This window comes from Piliocolobus tephrosceles, chromosome 9, assembly GCF_002776525.5.
Source record: "Piliocolobus tephrosceles isolate RC106 chromosome 9, ASM277652v3, whole genome shotgun sequence".
In the NCBI taxonomy this organism is placed as follows: Eukaryota; Metazoa; Chordata; class Mammalia; order Primates; family Cercopithecidae; genus Piliocolobus; species Piliocolobus tephrosceles.
Window position 1 is genome coordinate 110,441,876 of NC_045442.1, and position 23,307 is coordinate 110,465,182.

Here is a 23,307-nt window from a genome sequence, read left to right on the forward strand (position 1 = left end):
GTGCCTGTAGTCCTAGCAACTCCAGGAGGCTGAAGTGGGAGGATCACTTGAGCCTAGGAGGTGAGGCTGCAGTGCACTACGATCGTGCCACTGCACTCCAGCCTGGGTGACTGAACGAGACCCTGTCTCTGAAAACAAACAAAAACAACTTACAGTATCTCAACACAGACTTTCTTTTCTCATTCTTCACATATTATCTGTTGCTCTGTTTACATCTTTAATATCTCTCAAATCTTTTTGTCAACCACTTTCATGAATCCAGTATAAGTCTTTATCTCTTGCCAGCCTCTAGGCCATTTTGCAGATGTCTTCTGATATCCTGTTGCTCTCATTTCAGCATTTCCTACTTACGTTGCACTAGATTACTGTTTCTTTATTGGATTTGTATGTCACTCCCCTGGTTAAAACGTTGTGACTTGAGATTTCTGATTGAATTATATACGCAGTTGTTGGCTTGACATTTGAAGCTGTCTCCATTCCGCCTTTCCTTCGATCTTTACTCCTTCACTTTCCCTATGCCATGCTCAACTTGTTCCTCATGGGGGGCCATAGTATGGCAATTCTTTTTTTTTTTTTTTTTGAGTCAGAGTCTCTCTCCGTCACCCAGGCTGGAGTGCAGTGGCACGATCTCAGCTCACTGCAACCTCCATCCTGGGTTCAAGCAATTGTCCTGCTTCAGCCTCCCAAGTAGCTGGGACTACAGGCGCACACCACCATGCCCGACGGATTTTTGTATTTTTAGTAGAGATGGGGTTTCACCATGTTTGCCAGGCTGATCTTGAACTCCTGACCTCTAGCAATTGGCCTCCCAAAGTGCTGGGATTACAGGTGTGAGCCACCACATCCAGCCAGTATGGCGATTCTCTTGTCCTTGTGTGTGATGTGTCTTCTAACCTCCCTATTCTCACTTCTGAGAAACAGATCCATCTTCATGATCTGCAGATCAAAAGCGATGTTTGTGGAACTTTGGCATCTTCCTAATATTTGGGATTTTCTTCATCTTCTGAACGTTTACAGCATTCTCTAATTCTCTGATGACTTCATTATATTCTCGAAGTGCTTTGTCTCTACTCATAGGTTAGAAAAGCCTTGAGTATGAAAGGCTACATTTTATTCAGTTTTATATTTCTTATGGTACCTAACGTACGGATTTATACATAGTCCAAATACAGATATTTTAAAGCAAATATTGAACATAATGTATACTCAGGCAATATACATTTTTATTTGAAACATAGCAGTGCCATTGACTCGCTCTTCTTGTAAGCCACATCTATGAGCATTCCTCTGAGACATGGTAATACAACTGAAAATATAAAACAGAAGCAATATAAAGTACAGTTCATGACAACATATATAAAAGAAAAATAATCTAAAAAATAATTCTAGTTTATTTTTAAAAGTAATTTTCATGTTTTTTACATTTACATTCATATTTGCAGGAAAACTAAAATAGTTTTAGTGTGAAGAATAAGAAAAGTTATTATTATAGGGAGAATGTTAATTAAATTGGGTGATAAAGGTGGTGTTTAAGATAACAATTTCTTTCCCCATTTACGATGACACGAAAACTTATTTTTCTTGTATTGAGTCAAACTGCCAAGAAATTTTTGCAACAGATTGAATGCTATGATAAATATCTGCTTTTTAGAGCCTTTGACGGTGTTGTTGCTTGAAAAGCAAGCTTGAACTCCTCATGAGATCATTGTGGAGAAAAATGCTTAAAAGCTTTTCAAAGTCATATTCTTGGCTCTATCAGAATTTAATTTCCCACTGATTATGTTTATATTGATTTTGGAATGCATAGTCATGAATACACTAAGGATAGCTACATCACTGATGATTTCCCATGCCTTGGGAATACGTCCCTATTTTATGTACATATAAAATCCACTTATACTTTCTTATTTATACATGCTTGATTTAAATGCTCTAGTTTTAAAACTAGACTATGAGAATGTCCTTGTAGTTGTTTGAAGACTATGGTTTTAGAACAGTTAAAAATATTTTGATTTATATAGGAATAGGTTTTATAAATATCCTCCCTATTCTCACTTCTGAAAAACAGATCCATTTTCATGATCTGCAGATCAAAAGCAATATTCATGAAACTTTGGCATCTTCCTAATATTTGGGATTTTCTTCATCTTCTGAACCTTTACAGCACTCTCTAATTCTCTGATGACTTCATTATATTCTCGAAGTGCTTTGTCTCTACTCATAGGTTAGAAGAGCCTTGAGTATGAAGGGCTACATTTTATTCAGTTTTATATTTCTTATAATACCTAACGTATGGATTTATACATAGTCCAAATACAGATGGCCATTCAAGCATACCTGGTTAGTTTCTGAAATGTAATCATAATACAAAGAGGGTTTTAAAATATGGGTTTCAGCCATTTTCACAGTGCTGAATGCTCACAACAGGTATATACATCAACATAGAAGATCTTGTTTTAAGTTTTGTTCATGCTACCTTTGAACTTCAGTTTGGGGATCCTGATAGTATTTACTTCCCAGAGAGTTTGTGAGTGTTTTATGAGATAAGATATGTAAAGGATTTACTGCAGTGCTTACTCTTTATTTTGTTTTTATTGTTTGAGACAGGATCTTGCTCTGTTGCCCAGGCTGGAGTGCAGTGACACAACTACAGCTCACTGCAGCCTCCACTTCCCAGGCTCAAGCAGTCCTCCCACCTCAGCCTCCTGAGTAGCTGGAACTACAAGCTCACAACACCACGGCCAGCTAGTTTTTCTGTTTTAGAGACAGGGTCTTGCTGTGTTGCCCAGGCTGGTCTTGAACTCCTGGGCTGAAGCCATCCTCCCACCCTGACCTCCCAAAGTACTGGGACTACAGGCATGAGCCACCATACCTGGCCAGTGCCACCTCTTTATCTTAGGTTACTTCTATCCCCCTTTGGCCAAAATAAACAACAAAAAACACCAAACAAAAAAGTGGTTTGACAGAAGAATTTGTTCATAGATAAGGTTTTTGTCTTTGAATTCCTTGTACCCTGGTGATTAGTAGATAGGTAGATAAATTTGGTAATCATACAATCTTAGAACTAGGAAGATCGGTCTAATTTTTTACAGTGTAGGGATTTTGAAGGTAGGTCTTAGGACTCCTTCTGTGTGGCATGCTTTCCACTGCCCACCCCAAATGTGGCACTTCCAATGCTTGGTCCTTTTCAAACAGTGTCTCTCTGACTATGGTTCATGCAGTGAGGGTTTAGCTGCCTTCAAATCTCTTCTGTCCTTAGTCATCCTTGTCTGGTCAGTTGTAGTGTTTTTGCCAGGCCGAAAAATAGAACACAGTTCTGCCATCAGTCACTGTGGACTATAACCTCATGACATCTAATGCATGTGTTTTAGTTTTTGAGTATAACGTAATTATGGAACGTACGCAGAAGCTACATGATTAAATAGCTCATGAGTTAGTTATAATCTTTGTAAAATCATGGCAGATAAATACTATAAAGAATTGTCAGAACCATGACAACATATATAAAAGAAATATTGCTTTTGTATGAACCTTGAGCTGAAAATGAGTTTTGCTTAACTATATAGATAATTTTTAAGAAGTATGTTCTCAATTCATTTCTTCTAAATCTATCCATCTGAAAAGCACAGAGAAGCTGCTTTAAGACTTTCCATGACAAACTGCCCCAAAAATTCAACTTTTTAAAGTACAGTCCTACCTTGAGGATCTTTTTTATGTCAAAATTTTTACCGAAGTGTAAAGTTTGCTGAAAAGGAGATATTTTTGCTGACGCACAGTGAAATACAAGGGGCATGTTTATTCACTATTTTAATTAAGCTTTGATACTAGACAGGTATTATAATTCTATAAAACACTTTTTTTCCCTGCAGAAATATCACTATATGTGCTTTGGATCAGGGCTGTACTTGGTTCCTTATTTTAAGACTTAAAGCCATTATGTAAGTTGTTTCCTCTGGCAGTTCTGTATTTCTTTTATATATATTATTGTTCCAATATTTTGTGGTGAATTTCTCCTAATATTCTAGTCCAGTTGAGAGAATTGTTGAGTTAGTCTGTAAATTATCTTCATTAGCTTTTTGCAAATCAGAGACTGTATAGTATAAAAGTCACTACTATAATACCATTTTCAGTTAGCATTTACTATATTCTAAATTTTTACATGTTAGATCCTACTTAAAGAAAATTTTAAGTTTTAATCCTTTTCGGTGTGAAGACAGCTATGTAGAAAAGGCAGGCTCTATTTGGGTACAAGAAATCTGCCTCTTAAAAGTATTTTCCATTTCATTTGCTTCATTTGTGTGTACAATATCTTAGAGGCATCTAAATTATTAAGAGTGCCACCCAGAAAGACAAATATTGCATGTTCTCACTTATTTGTAGAATCTAAAAATCAAAATAATTGAGCTCATGGACATACAGAGTAGAAGGATGGTTACCAGAGACTGGGAAGGATAGTGAGGGTGGTGGTGGGGAGGTAGGAACTGTTAAAGGGTACAAAAAAAAATAGAATGAACGAAACCTACTATTTAATAGCAACAGGGTGACTGTCAATAATAACTTAATTGTATATTTTAAAATAATGCAAAGAGTGTGGTTGGATTGTTTGCAACTCAAAGGATAAATGCTTGAGGGGATGGATACCCCATTCTCCGTGATGTGATTATTACGCATTGTATGCCTGGATCAAAACATTTCATGTACCCCATAAATATATACACCTACCATGTACATAAAAAATTAAAAATTAAAAAGAGTGCCATAAACACAGATTTTATGATCTCAGTGTCTGGTGATCAGTAGAAAAAGTGTGGCACAAGTAAGTTTGAAATCTTACCATTTAGAATGAATTCATCAACATACAGGTAAGGAACAGAATAGCAGCAGGGCATAACCGTATACCTTGAAATGCCCATTTAAACATTTGGAAGATTAGCCTCAGTTGATTGGCATGTCTTGGTCCATTTAACATTAGATACCGGCTTTTGTTGCTACTCACAGTGCTGTGTGGCACTGGCTCCTATCAGCTTACCAGAGCAGATTGTGTTCATCTCTTCCCAACTCCATGATTGTGCTGCAGAGCAGAGCTTTTGTGTTTTAATTAAACATTTATTTCTTAATTAAAAAATATAAATCCAGAGAGAGTTGATTGTTAAACATTTACCAGCTCACTACTGCTCATAAATGTGCCATTTAATGAATGAAAAGCAGGAAAAGTTCCTCAAATTAGGTTCCTGCTAGATCAAGGATTCCCATAATGCTTTCATTATTGCCTGCTTTTCCTGTTGCTTCTAATGCCCATGAGGGTTTGTTTTCACTGATCACAGGGACCAAATTGTCTCCATACCACAAGGACTACTCTTCCTTTATATAACCATCTGTGATGACAATTCCTTTGAAGTTGGAAATTGAAGGAGTTGAGAGAAAATAATGTCACTACCAGAAATAAATAAAAAGCATCCATTCAAGGTTCTACTGCCCTGTGGTGTAGTAGGTTTTACATAAATGGAAGCAGTAAGACCTAGGTATGAATCTCTTACTGTGAGAGCTTGGGCAAGTCAGTCTAAATGCTAGTGACCTCATCTGTGAAATGGGTGTCTGAGGATCACATGGGATACTGTATGTAAAGCTCACAGCACAGTGCTTGGCGTGCAGTGATCATCCTTTGGTACCTTCTCTTGGTACCTAGTATAGGTCAGTAGAGAGTTCAATAACTTTGAAGACTTCATGGCTGCCTCCTATTATTTTTATATGGAATTCCTCTTTCCCCCAAAATGTCAGCATGGCTTGGGTGAGGTATAGCACAAATAAAATTTAAGACCTTGAATATCATTCTGCATAATATCATTTTTAGATTTGAAGCGCTTCATTGCATTTGGATATTATTCAAGATTCCAGCAGTTTTCAAGTACCAATTGTGCTGGCTCTGCCAAGGTGAGAGGTGAATTTGCTGGGAGCAGAAGTCACAAATACTGTTTTTCCTCACTGATCAAGATCTTTTTTGTTGAATACTTGAAAAATGTAAAGTTTCTTTTAAAATAGAAAAATCTCATTTCAGTGAAACTTCGGTTCTTTTCATGAGACATCGACCTCTTTATTAAAATCTCATATACTTCCTGGTGACATTACTTCACAATATTGTTTAAAAGGACTTACCTAGCCAAGGTAATGAACGAATGGTTTGCTTAAATTCGGTTATATGAGTTAAAAATGGCAGTATCGATGAAAGATATTTCACTAATGGACGTTTTGCTATTTAGAGAATTATAGAATGAATATTCATTATTCAGTCATATAGTTATTTATTAGACAGAAAATTAGAGGGTGAATATCCTGAAAACTAGTGGGACTTTACATCTTTTCATTAACGAAACAAGATGGCATTTTGAAAATATACCTTTGGTGAACTTAATTAAAATGTAATTTTAAAAATTAATTCATTATTTATAATAAAAATTTAAACCCTTAAATACATTTCTACACTGAAGACTTATTTAGACAGGTCTGGAAATTAAAATCAGATTGTAGATTTTATTGCTTGCTTATTAAGACCCTGAGATCATTATCTTAAATTTAATTTTAAATGTTTTTTTCATGCTTAAGGTATATATGATCAAATTGAAAAATAGCTAATGATTTCCAGTCTTATAGCATTACTATAGAGCTATACTGTCTAACATGGTCACTGCTATTTACATCTGACTATTGAGCACTTAAAATGTCGCTAGTTGGAATTGAATTGTGCTGTAACTGTGAAGTTAAAATACACAGGATTTTAAAGACTTAGTAGGAAAAAGTATAAAATGTCTCATATAAATATAAAATATCTCACTGTAGTGCATAGTGTGAAGTAGATACTCATAGATATTTGATAAATGAATGTATGATTGAAATAGGAGAGAGAGTTAAAGATTTTTGTTGGTTTTGTTCATTGATTGAAGAGATTAACATGGTGCCTGGCCCATAGAATGCACACAAGAAACATTTGTGAACTTATTAACAAATAAAATTTGTTGAATTATATTTGTTATAATTCATTCGTGTCCATCTTCATATAACAAATGAGTGAATGAATGAATGAACATAGACACACCCACACCCCCCAACACACACCCTCACACAAATAATACAGAAGATAAAGTCCTCAGAGAGAGATCACCCACAATATATGTTAAACTAGTTCTCACTCTTCAAAGAGTACCAGTTATTTTAAAGCATCATTAACGTCATAGCTGTTTTAATGATATATTTAATTATAATTTTATTCTGATATTGTCTTATAGTTTGAGTTAAACATGGAAAAGCTCCATGGAAATAATTAGAATAAGGCTCACAAATTAGTGTTTTAAAAGTTCCAAACTTTTGAGTATTAGTAGTATTGTTTTCCCTGGCTTAAAGTGAGATGAAAGCATGATTTCAGGAAGAAGGAATCCTTAGTGAACATAGGTGTTAGTAACTTGATGCTTAAGGTTTGAGAAGGAACATTGACATCACTTGTTAAGTAAGGATTAGAAAAAAGAGGTGCATTTAAATAATAAAACTGTAATTGTAGAAATGTAAAAGTGTGAAATTTATATTATAAACACATTTAACATGAATTTTATTTATTTCAGAGTCTACATGATACAAACAGATTTCCCTTAAATGTTTTTCTTCCAAAAACTTATAAATCTGGAAACACTTTCTTCACTAGGAATTTTCATAAAGTCCAGATATTCAAAGAGTATTTTGAAGGGCTGATGATAACCTGAAGAAGGAAAAATTACGTTCAAGGCACATAAAGGGAATAGAGAAGCTGTAGTAGTGCTGCTTCCACAGTACATTCACTAGGAATTGTTATATTTGCAAAGAGTTCATAGTTCAAACTGACTTCAGTTTTTTTGTGTTAGGATAAGTGATTTCAATACAGTTGCTTCATGTAGCTCTCTCCTGTCATCCTGGAGGCTGAAGGATCTTCAGCTCCTCTCCTTCCCTCATCTCTGTCCTATTGTATTGCTCCAGTGACATAGAACTTTTGTTTTTTTCAACGCTTGTCTCTGGGTCTTTGCAAATTGCTCTTTGGATGCCTTATCATCATTTTGCCTAATTCCAGCTTCAGTATCCTTTTCTAGGGGAGATCTGGTCATTTATTGGTGACATGGTTTAGCTCTGTGTCCCCACCCAAATTTCAGCTCCAATTGTAATCCCCACGTGTTGAGGGAGGGAGGTGATTGGATCATGGGGGCAGTTTCCCCCATGCTGTTCTTGTGATAGTGAGTGAGTTCTCACGAGATCTGATGGTTTTATAAGGCAGTTATCCCTGCTCTTGCTGGCTGTCTCTTGCCTGCCACCATGTAAGAAGTGCCTGCTTCCCCTTTTGCCATGATTGTATGTTTCCTGAGGCCTCCCAGTCATGTGAAACTGTGAGTCAGTTAAACCTCTTTTCTTTATAAATTACCCAGTCTCGGGTATGTTTTCATAGCAGTTTGAAAATGGACTAATACACTTGGTTTCTACTAAATCTTCTTTCTATGAGCTCATATAAATCCCCTATTCCCTTTTAGGAGCACTATATTACACTTTCTCCAAAAAGTGCCAAATCATCTAGTTTTGCATGTGCTTATGTAAGTTACAGTTCTAATGGTTGTTCGCAATATGCTCTATAACCCCCAAAACCCTTTCCTTTGTTTCCTTGAAAGTAAAAACTTCTTCATTATTTCTCCATTTTAATGTATGCTTTTTTTCGTCTTGGAAATATTACAAAAACAGCTTTTCTCCATAAATTACTAGGAAAGTATTTACATTGCTGTGTTTTCACAAAATTCATAAATCATATTAACAGGACATGTTATGAATTAATTGGTAGATCATCTATCTGTGAATGGGTTAAAGAATTACCAAGAGTGATCAAGCCCGCTCTCTTTCTGGCTCTTGGTATGGTGTTGACAGCCAAGCAAAGAGCTTCTTCAATAAATCCACTCTCGTATTAAAGTTTTTCCAGATGTGAGAAGTAATTAAGTCATTGCATTTACTGAAGCCTTTTATGCTTTTCGAGCAAGAACCGGCAGCTGTGGTGAATTAACTCTGCTTGTTACATGTGTGTGTGTTGCATGTGTGAATGTACATATATACAAGCACACATGTGACATTTGCCAATAGTCAAATGAGATCCCACCTGAAAACAAAACAAAACCAAAAGCTGATATCAATAAATGCTAGAAATTTTTACAGCTAAATTTCACAATTGAGAGGTGGGCTTTCTCCAATAATGCCTTTTTTCTTTCTATTTTTCCTGAATGTTAAAGAATTGAGGATAATCAAATCACTTGCATCATTACAGAATTTTTTAAATGGTAAAGTCATGACTCTCATAAAACATAAACACATTTCAAGGATTTATAACTCATAATACACGAGGGTACCAGTAAGACCTTACAGTTGGTTCATAGGTGAATCTGAAGAACCACATATAAATGCGTAGTAAAGAACCCTGAAATGCATTTACAAATAGGGGCAAAAAGGGTCTATCTCGTGGGCAGTACTCAATTGTCTTCCCAAGAACATAGCTACAGTAATGCTCCCTTATCTCTGGTTTTCCTTTCTGAGGTTTCAGTTACTAAGGTCTGAAAATAGGTGAGTACATCAGAAGATGCTTTGAGGGAGAAAGAGAATGCATGCACATAACTTTATTACAGCATTTTGTTATAATTATTCTATTTTATTATTAGTTGATCTCTTACTGTGACATCTTAAAATTTACTTTTATTTCAGTGGTTTTTGGGGTGCAAGTGGTTTTTGGTTTCGTGGATGAATTTTATGTTCATGTCTGAGATTTTAGTGCGCTTGTCACTTGAGTAGTGTAATTGTTCCCAATCTGTAGGTTTTAATCCCTTACCCTTCTCCCTTCTGAGTCTCGGTGTGAGACTTCTACAGTACTCTATGTGCCTTTGCATACCGATAGCTTAGGTGCCACTTATGAGTGACAGACAATATGCAGTATTTGGTTTTTCATTCCTGAGTTACTTCACTTAGAATAATGGCCTCCAGCTCCATCCCAGTTGCTACAAGAGATGTTATTTTGTTCTTTTTATGGCTGAGTTGTATTCCATGGTGAATGCATACCACATTTTCTTTATGCAGTTATTGGTTGATGGCCAGTTAGGTTGGTTCCGTATGCTTGACATTGTGAATTGTGCTGTGAGAAACATAACGCATGCAGATGTCTTTTTGATATAAGGACTTCTTTTCCTTTGGGTAGATACCTGGTAGTGGGATTGCTGAATCCTATGGTAGCTCTACTTCTAGTTCTTTAAAAAACCTTCATATGGTCTCTTGTAGAGGTTGTACTCATTTACATTCCCACCAGCAGTAAGTGTTCCCTTTTCACCGCATCCACACCAATATCTATTGTTTTTTGACTTTTTAATAATAGCCATTGTGACGGGTAAGGCAGTATCTTATTGTGGTTTTAGTTTGCATTTATCTGATGATTAGTGACATTGAGCATTTTTTTAATATGTTAGCCATTTGTATATCTTTTTTTGGGAAATGTCTTTTCATGTCATTACTATTCTAATTTATAAATTAAGCTTTATCATAGGTATATATGTATAGGAAAAACAATATGTATAGAGTTTGATACTGTCTATACTTTCAGGCTTCCATTGGGGGGCTTGGGACACATCCTCTGTGGATAAAGTCTGGGGGCTACTATAATGTGCATTTCTGTGGATAAGAATCATTTTCATTCTTATCGGTTTTCAACAGTTTATGGAATTATGCAATAGCTAAAAGATAATGAAAGAACAGTATAGTCCTGAAGGGAACACTCAGTAATTTGTTTTGTATGTGCCCATTTCAAAGTCTTTCACAATTATTCCTGACACATCTCACATAAAATTCTAGGAAAGGGACACTCTGTGGGAGTCAAGCTGTTTGATCCTGCCTGACCCTTCGGTTCTGGGTATAAGCCACATACAGACCACACAGAGCTTAGGCTTCTTCCTCTTGGTGGTGAGGATTGCAGGAGTAATCATGGTATTAGCTCAATTACTATGAAAACTGAACTAATAGCTCAAGTAAGCTGCAAATGAAACCAGTCTTTCAGTTCAATGGGTGCTATATTAATGTAGAGATTGAGAATACTTTCCTGCCCCCTCTATAAGCAGAGTACATCATTTTAATTTGGACTTCCCTAACCACACCCAACCTGGAAATTGTTGTGCCCCACACTGTTTCCAGTTTCTTGTTGTTCACTTACTCCAATATCCATCTAACTATGTAGTTCTCATTTGTGAGTGGGATCTACATCTGTGAAAAGGGGAATATGAATATGGAATATACCTTTTTAAATCTTAATAGCATAATTGGTCATGGTGACACATGTTTAGGTTGCTTTGTGTTGTTTCAATTTCTAATTAATAAGGAATAATGAAATAGCCTTTAAAAACGAGAAAATATGTTCATGAATTCTTAATTGTAAAAATTGATTGGACCAATATTAAGCAAAACTCTTCTCTTTTATAAAGGAGACAAATTGTCCTAGAGTGCTTATATTTCTTCTTTCAAGAAATGATTTATCTCTCCTCATCCATTAGTAAAGTTCTCTTCTGGGAAGACACCAGTTACTGAGTAAATAGGTGAGGCAAAGTTGGAATGACTAGGGATTCAAATGAGAAGCAGGAACCTTCTGGAAGACAGTCATCAAAACAAAAGCCAGGCAACAAAAAATGAGTGTGAAAAGCCATCACGGCAGGGAAACAAATCAGGCAAACAAATTCTTCTCTCACTTAACCATTTAGGATGAATATTTTATAATAAGAAATGTTGAATTCATTTTTAAAGTTAAAAGAAAAAACAGTTTATCTCTGTACTTTTTTCCCCCCACTCAGAACTGAATCTGGATCTATTTCAATTGTTTATTGTAATTTTTATTTTTAAATCATGTATCACCATGTTGGGGAAAAGCACATGTTCTATCATTATTTAAAAAAAGGAGAAAAAAGTGACATAAGTATGAATCATTAGTCAAAAACCAAGAAAGTCTTGTCATAGGTGACCTCAAGGAAGGTGAAGACAGTTGTGCACTGCACGACTCAAGATGGTGGCACGGATATGTTCCCTTGGCAGGGCTGTGTCTCCAGAGGACTTGAATTATCCACCTGACGGTTGCTAAGGAAATACATTTGCTTACATGTAAACATCAAACTATCAAAAGATCAGAAGACTTCTGAATTATAAATATGCAAGTGAGCTCTTATCTTTAAGCTGTCTAGTTGCAGAAGGCCCTTCTTAACTTTAAAAGTATATTAATGGCACAGAGAATGAGAAGACCCTTTCATGCCAAGTGTTTTTCCCATCACTGTGTACCCTTGGTGGTTGAAAAAAAGCTTGTGTTTGTGAGGGGCTCCACTATTTTTAGGGTGCTTTTTTTTTTTTTTTAGAGAGAGTCTCGCTCTGTCGCCTGGGCTGGAGTGCAGTGGTGCAATCTTGGCTCACTGCAACCTCCGCCCCCTGAGTTCAAATGATTCTCCTGCCTCAGCCTCCTGAGTAGCTGAGATTATAGGCGCATGCCACCACACCCGGCTAAGTTTTGTATTTTTAGTAGAGATGGGGTTTGACCATGTTGGTCAGGCTGGTCTCAAACTCCTGACCTCGTGATCCGCCCGCCTCAGCCTCCCAAAGTGCTGGGACTACAGGCATGTGCCACTGCGTCCAGCTGGTGCTTTCTTTTTATTAACTTCTGGCAACTCAGTTTTTCTGTTTATGAAGAATGAGAGGTAGTGAGGGGTTAAGTAATTTGCCCTAGAGGAGATGGTAGACCCAGACCTGGACTTTGAGAGTCTTGCCATAAGTGGTGCATCTTGGTTTCATTCTGTATCAAGGCATGGGTAGAGTACTAAAGTAGAAAAGTAAACAACATAAAAGAAGTGCCCAATAAGTAAAAGGTATGAGCAGCTACAGAGATTTTCCCTTTTGCAGCAACCCAAGGTGAAAATATCTATTAAAATAGCTTGGTTTTTGGAAAAGTTGATAGGGGATTTTGAAACATGATAGCTGTCCATGAGGAACACTTTCTTCCTATTCTCCATGTCGTATTTTAGAGCTATTGACAAGAAAACTTTGCTGTGATGAAGCGCAGGGCTTAACATTTTTTAGAGAAAACTTTGCATGAATTTTATATTATAGGTGAAAGGAAAAAAGATGCATTCAATCAAAAGTAATGTTGTCTCTAGCTTGCCAAACAATCCATTAAAGACTTCATCCAGCAAGTCTTGAGTGATGAGTGTTTTATTTCCTACTCTATCTTAGTGTGAAGGATGTTTTATTCACCATCGTATCTCTAATACCAAGCACAGTGCCTGGCATAATAACATTTATTTGTTGAACAAATGAACACAGGTCTTTAGTTAGGTTCTGATCCTAGTACTTCATTGAATAGTTTGTAAATGAGACAGATAATTTTTAATAGCCTTCATTTTGTCATCTGTGAAAGAGAGGGCTTTAGGTGTATTGATCTCTTAAGGATCCCTTTGCTTGAAATTCTGATTCTAGAATCTCAAATGGAAAATTTGTGTTCACATTGCACATGGTGTTTGGTTTTGGTTTTCAAAACTTTGAACATTAAATCTCAACAGCTTATTTTCTTGTAGCACAGTGAAGAGTCCTTAGGAATGTATTACATGATGAGAAATGAGAAATAACTGCAGTGCAAGCCTGATGAATGTAATTCACCTTGGAGAATAGGTGTCACCCTGAGCAACACCAGTACTGTCTCCTCAAATATGAGCCAAAACATGAGTCTCAGGCAGTTTTGATGAGAGTTTCTCCCTACACTTCTAGAATTTGCAAGACAAGTTTACAGAAATTACTCCTCTCTATTTCCCAATAAAGATAATGTAATAGATGTATAGAATACTAGAATAGTCTTCTGGCCAGCAGAGGACTTGAGGGAAATAATTAGAATCCACACATTCTTTCCTTTTATGGAACAAATAAAATGTACAAGCAATGTCCTTGTGGAATCCACTATACTGGGCCAGCATGATATGGCTGTAATCTTAAGAGTTGTGGTTTCCAAATTCACCATGCTTGGGACAATTTCTTTTTGGTACTTTGCTGGTGAAGAGGATATGTGATACCATTAATTTAGCCTTTATCAAAAACTAGTTCAAGACCAATAGCTCCTTCTAGAACACAACATGTTAGCAGAATAGAGCAATATTTCCCTAAGTAATAGGTCATATTTCACAGAGGAGTGCTAGTTTTCTGGGGTAGTGGGTATAATTAAAAAAATGTGATAGGTAGATAGAAAGATAGGTAGGTAGGTAGATTAGATTAAATTGGATTAGATTTGATGAGAGAGATAGGTTTTGTGTTCAGGGGAAAAGGAGGTTAAGCAAGCCTAAGTAGGTTTTTTGGTTGAAGGTCTTCTCAGAACTTCTAATGTGTCAATATTCCTTGTAGATCTCTAAGTGGCAGGGGCAGAGATTGGGGTACAGATTTCCCAAACATACTTATTTAAGAAGCCTGCTTTTCTCCCCCAGAATCTTTTGTGGAACTTTTGCCTCATGAAACACAATTTCAGAAATAGTTTATACAGGATGACTGTGTAGAATGTTTTTCTTGTTAGGGTTTTCAGTTTAGGTAAGGCCGAGGCAATTTTTTAATAATACATTGAAAACTGGATATGATATCAAGAGAAAAAGAGTTATGCTTGGCTACTTAGAATAATGTATTATTTTTAATAAATTTGTATTTTCTGTCATCGTATTACTGTTCCTTGTAGGGTATTTTTTTATGCCCAATGCTAATATGCTATGACTTGGTAAAATTAATTTCCCCTAAGATTTAAATAACCAGATTAATAAATCGTGAGTTGTAGAGAGTCTTGGAATTGTCTGAATTGACATTAAAATATTTGTTTTGAGAAATGTATTTTTAACCTTGGTTTTACGTAACCAAGGACATATACCACATTATAAATATTGTGATGGTTTATTTTTCCAAACTTTTCTGAATGTGGGGTACCCATTGAGTAATAATGCACATCGCCAATGAATTTGTACAAATTGACATGATGAGTAGAATTGCAGAATTCAAAGATCATGATGATTATTTTTGAAACAGCGATGTTTCTAGAATTGTTAAATTATATATCAACATGTGTTAACTGCAACTTCTCATGTTTAATGATGTTTACAATTAATACAATACCATACTCGCCAGTATAAGACTAACAGTCGTAATTAACTCACAATAGATTCTTTGAAGTGGTTCAAAGGGCTTTTCATGATAAATAACTAGCCTCTAATCAGCTAATATAAAGTGGGTATTTTTTAGGATGTGAGAAGTACTGGTGTGTCTGATAAAACATATAATTTGGGTTAACAAAATGAGTTTGAATGATCCAGATTCTGTACCCCAAGTCAGAAAGAAGTCCGACATTCCAGTGAAAGCTTTATTTAGACAGAGACGAAGAGTCTTTGAGATAACAGGCTTTGGACTGTGCTATCTTGAGTGTTAGAGCTGAGTAGTTTTTGCAGAATCTCTAAGTCCTTTTTATACTCTTTTATGAATGAATAGAATTAGTAAAAGATAAATAAATTTTCCCTTTTGGATTTCTTAACCATTGGAAAAAATGTTGACTTTAAAAGTTCATGAAATCAAGTTTTGCCCAAGAATATGTTATGTCCACTTGTGAGGCCAGCCTGGTAGACCTCTGGGATCCTGTTCTGTTCACTCACACACCACTGTGATAAGGAGTGAAGTGTGGGCTAAATAGGGCTGAGGCTTGGGCAAGGGCATTTCGGCCAGAGCACCAGAGACGTCAGCATCTCAAGGGCGCTGTGGTACGAAAAAGGACGCCACATGAATATATTTTAAAAATAAATATTTTAAAGGGTAAAAATGAGGGTCCCTGTATTTGAGGATGTAAAAGATGGAACTGAAGAAGAAACAATAGGGGAAGAAGAAAATGAAGAAGACCGGGTGGGTGAGAAAACACATACCCATGACCACCGTTTGTTCCTCTAAATTGATGATGAGAAAAATGTGCTCTTTCTTTTTTTTTTCCCCCAAATAGGTCTTCTATAAGCCTGTTATTGAAGACTTAAGCATGGAATTGGCCAGAAAATGCACGGAACTCATTAGTGATGTAAGTGGCTGGAGTACTTTCTGTCTTATTTTGCATTGCACCTGTGGTATTATTATGTTATAGAGGCATAGAGCTGTGGGGGAAACCCTGAAATCACCATTTAAAACACAGTCACTTTCCAGATCATGGAACAAAGTCTTGAAATTTTAAGTGATTTCGCCAAGGTCACCTATACAGAGAATTTCTGCTAGAGCAAGTCTCTTCATTCTTAATCCAGAATCCTGTCCCTTATGAGTTTTGCTGTCACTCTGGCATGAAATCATAAGGCATTGAATTGCAGTATTTATTCCATTTGAGAACTCCCAAAGATTTTAAAATGAATGTAATGATGTCATTTGTCTTGGGAGGCCCTCTATCTAAATGAGTAGTCATTTTTTAACATTTTGGGGGGTTCTGAAGAATCTGATGAATGGACTTGTCTTTCAGAACAGAAAAATGCGCATATATATATATATATATATATAATATATATGCATATAACTTTTATTTACAATTAGTGCAAGGGACATTTTTGTTGTGACATTTTTTAGTAACTGGGATTGGTCAATATTACACTTCAAGGGAATCCCAGAATTATTGAATGATTGAACATATAGTTTTATGTTAAATATGTAAGCTAGAATTCAAGAAGTACAAGGAAAAATGTTGCTCACCAGGAATGAGAATTTAGATGATCCTCATTAACAGTTCTAAGAGGATTGCTGGTCCAGAGGAAGGGTAACTCCTGTAGAGTGAATATGTGCCTGTGTCTTCATTTAGAAAGATGAGCACAATACTGGTTGTTTCTGTTGTTGATAATGAGCAAAATGATCAGAATGTTTTGCACGTTTGTTTTCAAAGGGAAGTCAGTGCTGGGCAGGAGGACAATGGGCTGGCACGTCCTCCAAAGTCGACCTGCCTGGGTTGACTCCACAATAACCTTGGAAAGGTTATGTAACCTGGCTGGGCTCCATCCCTCAGCTGTAACTTTTATAATAAGATTAAATAATGGTAATGCATCTAAAATGCTGAATAAACTATCTGGAACATTGTGAGTACTCCATAAATGTTAGCTGTTATTAACTACTCTGTCTGTCACTTACTTTTACATCCATCCAATCACAGTTTAGATATGACTGGCTCTTTCTGACAAACCAGAAGACAAGCGTAAAGGATGGTGGTGGAAATCATACCCTTTCCCGTATACTTGACATGAGATGTAATTACCCTTTAAATGAAGTATTTCTTTGTGCTATTACTTAATAGTCATTAGCTATTGTGTGTGAAAGTTCTTTGTAAATTGCAATAATAATAAATGACAACAACAACAATAACAATATTGGCAACAGTTAAGATTTAGTGACTACTATGTGCAGGGATTGCAGCTTGCGAGGTAGGCACTATACTTTTTCTCATTTTTGAAGTGAAGAGATAGAGGCACAGAGAGGTTCAGTACCTTGCCTGGGTCACACAGGTAAGCAGCGGCAGTAATATTTGAACACAAAGGCCTCCCTCTTACACTGCCAAGTTATCTCTCACTGTAGATTTCCATGAAATGTTGTTCTTTGCCTTATTATTATTACATTGCTATTGGTAGTAGTCATGCTACCTACTAAAACTCTAAGTTCCTAACCTCTTCCAGTTTGATATATTTTTATTGAAGTGCAATTGTAATTGAGCTAACTTGTGTTACATAAACCATCAAGACTAAAGTGGTAACTGTAGTTAGTAGGTGATTTTGTTGGAGTTGTTTTGGGTAAGATTGTTTTTCAGTGACTTTAAAACCAATGTGTTGTGAGGGGTGGTGCCTTTATCATTTTGCAAAAGCTTAAAGCCATACATTTCACACCCATGTAGGTAAAATTAAACAGATAGGCATACTTTCTGTTTATTAGAGGTATTTGTTGCATAGTAGAATGTACTACTTAAATATTTAGGACATTATTATTGTGGCTTAATTTATATCTGTGTTCACATTCACATTTTGCTTCTAAATAGAATTCTATACTTGCTGAGATACTTATTTAATTTTTAGATTTTTTCCTTTTCTTTTCCCCTGCCCTGCCCTGCCCTGCCCTGTCCTTCCCTTCCCTGCCCTTCCCTTCCCTTCCTTTTATGACAGGGTCTCACTCTGTTGCCCAGGCTGGAGTTCAATGGTGTGACCACAGCTCACTGCAGTCTCAATCTCTTGGGCTCAAGTGATTCTCCAGCCTTAGCCTTCCAAGTAACTAGAACTACAAGTGTGTGCTACCATGCCTGGCTAATTTTCATTTTTTTTTTTTTTTTGCAGAGATGGAGTCTCACTATGTTGCCCAGGCTGGTCTCAAACTCTTGGCTTCAAGTGATTCTCCTGCCTCGCTCTCCCAGAGCACTGGGATTACAGGTGTGAACCAGCAGGCTGGCCCTGCTTCGTTTTTATAGATGAGAGGGATAGTTTCATGGACTTCTCTTCCTGGTATGACCTAATTATTACTCTTTGAACTTCTTCCAGCCTTCCTATGTCCTTAATAACCAAGATGTAATAATCATAACTGTGCAGAGTGATACAGATGTGGACGGCCTAGATCATGTGTAGGATAATGTTTTGCTTAGCTTCTGGCACCCTTTATGATGCTATGAGGAGTTTCTTAGACTTGGGAGCTGCAGAAAGCTGTTAGGTTAGCTTGATGATCTGTAGACCATCAGAGCCATTTAATTCCTAATTTCTGACCTGTAGCTCCTAGCTTAGGACCCATCATCTTTAAATAATAGTTTGAATTATTTTAACCATACTAGGGCTGGATCTAATCTGTAGTTTTCTGCCCTCTTGCCTGGCCCTTTGAGAACTTCTGAAGTTCATCTCAGTTTGCCGTCTCCCTTACCGAGACAGCTTGGAGTCAGTCGATCTGTAGACACTGCTGTATCATCTCCTTGTCAGACAGTTTGTAGAAATGTTAAGCAAGATTGGCCTAGAGATCAGCCCTAGGAGGCCTGCACTGCTTCGAATTCTCCATAGAGAGAAATATCAGTTTTTCAGTTCAAGTGGCTTCAGTTTGGGAATCAGCATAAGGCATTTTTCTTTCTTTCTGTTTCTCCCCCATCCTAGTTTCTGCTTTGCACCTGCTCTACCAACATTATGGGGTTTCCCTCTGCACAACTCACTTCCCAGTCTTGAAGAACAGCTGGTCCTCTGAGGCAGCCTCTTTTATTTTTCTGTTAATCACATAATGCTATTATTTTCTCAGATGTATTCTCGCAGATATACTTTCTCTCATATTTAGTCCTGTTAGTCTAATCTAACAATATCTAATCAATTCCTTGACTAAGTTAAACCTATCCACTCTCTTGAGCACTCAGAATCATGGATCTAGTAGCCTTCTGATGGGGAGTCATAAAAAAGATTGGGCAAAAGGGAATCTTTTGTATGTTTCTTATAAATTAGGCAGAAAGAGCCTTCCACAGAGCAGGTGAACCACACCTGCATGCAGCCTCTCACTCCTCGTTTAGTTCAAGGCTCTTTAGGGTGTTCATCTGCATGGCAGCAGGAAGAATATTTTCCAGGCAAATGAACGTTGTTGCGGGTAAATCCTTTCAATGCCAAAAACATTAAATTCTATGGTTACTCCTCCAGAGAAAGCTTAGATGATATCAGAAAACCTGGGAGAGTGACCTTAGCTATGACCAGCCCAGTTAAATAATAATGGAGCCATAATTCTTTCTACCATGGTTTATTGAATTTAATTTGTATGATTTCACTTGTGAAAAGGCTTTCCAGATACTCTCAGTTAAGAATGCTTGTGAAAGTGTTCCTATTTCTCCACATCCTCTCCAGCACCTTTGTTTCCTGACTTTTTAATGATTGTCATTCTAACTGGTGTGAGATGGTATCTCATTGTAGTTTTGATTTGCATTTCTCTGCACACCAACACGGCACATGTATACATATGTAGCAGACCTGCACGTTGTGCACATGTACCCTAGAACTTAAAGTATAAAAAAGAAAAAAAGAATGCTTGTGAAAGGAAAGAGCCTCAAACATCTCCATGTCTGTCATCCGATTTCAGCCTTTAGCTAATCTCATACTCATTCAAAGAAACTTGGCCAGGAGGAGGAAGCGACCCTGCACTAAATTCATCCTAACTCTAATGGAGACATTGTGGGATTCGTGGGTAAGGGCAAAAGAGAAGGTCAATGTTTGGGACATCTTAATGATCATGAAGTCATCAATTTTGCCCTTTTTGTTTTTCAGTGTGAAAATGAGTTTTGTGTATTGGTTAGGAGTGCGGATGACTGTAAAAACAGGAAAGCTCTAACACAATGACTTAACAAGTAAGTTTTTGTTTCCCTAGCTGCCACACATAGAGCCTGGAGGTAGGTAGTTCAGTCTGGATACTATGGATGTTATCAGTCTCCCAGGCTCCTTTCCTTCTATTCTGTCGTCATTAGTATGGTGGCTTATTCCTTGGTAATGCATCATTGCCGCTGCCTTCCCTGTGACTGAGAAAGGAAAAGGTGGAAGACAGAGTGTCAAAGGGTTGTGCAGCATCTCTCCCTTTATACCAGAAATGCTAGAAGCACTTCTGGGAAGATTTCCACTAAAGTCGCAGAGCTTGTGGCGTCCCCAGGCCAAACACTGAATGGCATGACCATGCCTGGTTTAGATCAGTTTTTCCTCTGGGACTGGGGCAGGAGCCTGGCTGCTCTCATTAATCCATCTGGGCTCTTTTAATAGGAGACAATGGGAGTGGCCAGTAAGTCTATCCAATAGGTGGTGTCAACCCAAGATTGTAAGATGTAGACATGGTTGTAATAAAATATAGCCATCTATTCAGTGATTTTTAGGTTACCTAAGATTTATTTCATTGACCAATATAGTTCCCTTTCAGTGATCATTTCCTATTACCTTGGCATAGGAAGGCTACTAATATGTAACTATTATTTATATAAATATTCCTTAAATATTTAAAAATCTAAGATTCTTTGCTTATTGTCATTTATATTGCACAATTCATTTGAAATCACATGTGATTGTGTGTTACTTGTAACAAATTTTACAATTTCTCTTGAATTGTACAATTGTAAAGGATCTTAAATTTTAAATGTACCTTCAATTAAAATATACAAATATATGTATCTTTTTAATAAAGACCCAAGGGAAAAAAAAAAAAATACAGTCCACAATTAAGACTGAACTATTTGTCTGCCTAACAGAAGAAGTAAATACCTCACCCTTATCCAGTCCTCCTGTCCTGAACATTCTGCATGTGTCAGACGTTATCAGGAGGCTGTAGCCACAAGCACATACCACTGCAGTGAAGAATGTGAATGTGATGGGGAATAGATGGTGGCAAAAGATAAAAATAATGAGTCAAACTTAAGCCTAATGATAGGCTATTTTCTCTCACACTTAATTATATAACGGAGATACTTTTTTTTCCGTATGATCAAAATAGCCTACTATTTATCATACTGCCATTAACAGTTTAATTACTAGTGGCTGAGGAGGGTGATTTGCAGGAACCTAAAATTATGGCTAATCTCTGAGAAGAAAAAAAAGTAATTTAGTGCTCAGATAAGATAAATATGTTCTCATGTTGATTTCATGAATAAAGCAAATGTTTAATGTGGTAGGCATCTGATATCCAAGAGTCACAGCAGTGCAATATGGCAATTTGAAAGAACTTCACTTAATCCGTATCTAGTTGTACCGCAGGTTAAGTAATGCCCCTCAAATCAGGTTTGCATATGGGAAAATCTCCATGTACCATTAGTGTATAACATCAATATTATTCACGTCTTCTAAGAACCAGGTAATATATGCAATTCAACTCCACTTTTGGGTTATAATTAGGGAGAACATATAATTTATCATCTGAAACAGGAACACTTTTCCAGTCTAAGTATTTATGGTCTTGGGAGGGTAAACATGACTATATTACAGAGTGATACAACTTTTAGCAAATTACCTCCATCTTCTCAACGAGTCATCGTTTTGCCTCCCAGTTTCCAGATTGTGCAGCAATTAGTGTGACAGTGTGATTGTATTTTAGGTCCTTCTCCACATTTCCTGACTTCTTTTGGTCTAAAATGTCAACCTGGGTCTTCCCCCAGCCTAACAATTCTGGCCTCTCCCCAAAGGGGAAGAGAGTGAGTCATTTGACTTGTGAGTTGTAGAGAAGAGATGAGCAGGCTTGGCTAAGCCTCACTGGGCTTTCTCTTGCTGATCTCCAGCAAGAAGGCATTCTGGAATGATCTCTACCACATAGCAAGCCTTCTGGGTAGGTTCGGCACTTCTCTGCGCTGGGGAGGAGGATTGGAAACCTATGGATGCTCATAAATTGGGAGGAATTAGTAACAGGAAGCCCACGGTGGCCACAATTTAAGCCTCTTCCTCTAATCAAACATGTCTAGGTGGTAATGCTAATATTGATCCCCATTTGATTTCTGCCTCTACTTCTTAATTGGTCACATCTGCCATGCTGACTACTTATTTTCTACCTTGAGGTAGGCAGCTATGTTTCTGTTTGGCCAAAGGCTTAAGTGTCAAGGCTTAAAAGCAACAAAACACCAGGACACTTGTAGGAGTGAGATGGCATATGCTTGCTAATTGCACTGGGCAGGCTGGGTAAACAGGACCCATCATCCGGGGTGTTGATGCTTAACTGGACCCTCGCTTATCTAAAGAATGGTCTTTCCTCACTGTGCCTCATCATCTTTGCAATCCGGTGCTGGATATCCGTTTATTTAACTTGGCTTGTTTTGAGGCCCCTTTCACATTTGAGTATTTACTTCAGTAAATGGACTTTATCGACCTAATTCTCATTCAAAAAAGGCCATTAGAATTGTTTTTCTTTTTCTCTTCTTATGTAAATCATTCTCTTTTTTAGATCCATTATAAAGAAGAGTTTAAAAAGTCCAAGGATAAGTGTACATTTGTGACTGACACTCCTATGCTGAACCATGTAAAAAATATTGGTGCTTTTATTTCTGAGGTAAGGTATCAAAAGCTTGCAAACTGGCTTGCATTTTTCTTTTTCTTTTTATATAGATGAAAGTCTGTGCATTAAAGAGATGGCAAATAATATTTTCAAAAGCACTATTGAATGTTAGTAATAGCTACATAATTATCTAATGCGATGCTCTGTCATTTAACTCGTATAGATTGACATATTTTACTATATGGTTTATATGTTTTATTATACATGTCTATATTTTGA

General features: G+C 36.9%; 1 protein-coding gene across 2 annotated transcripts in view; it reads left to right on the forward strand.

The window, feature by feature from the left end:
- NEBL (nebulette) overlaps positions 1–23,307 on the forward strand; it is a 384,316-nt gene that overhangs the window by 253,197 nt on the left and 107,812 nt on the right. The window contains exons 1-3 of one of the 2 annotated variants that reach the window (XM_023223238.1): positions 15,491–15,966; positions 16,061–16,132; positions 22,978–23,082. The exons of the other annotated variant lie outside the window; for it this stretch is intronic. Coding sequence (XP_023079006.1) covers positions 15,886–15,966; positions 16,061–16,132; positions 22,978–23,082 — 258 coding nt within the window. The 5' untranslated portion in view covers positions 15,491–15,885. Of the gene's footprint in view, positions 1–15,490; positions 15,967–16,060; positions 16,133–22,977; positions 23,083–23,307 lie in introns of those variants that run through there. 2 annotated transcript variants of the gene reach the window in all.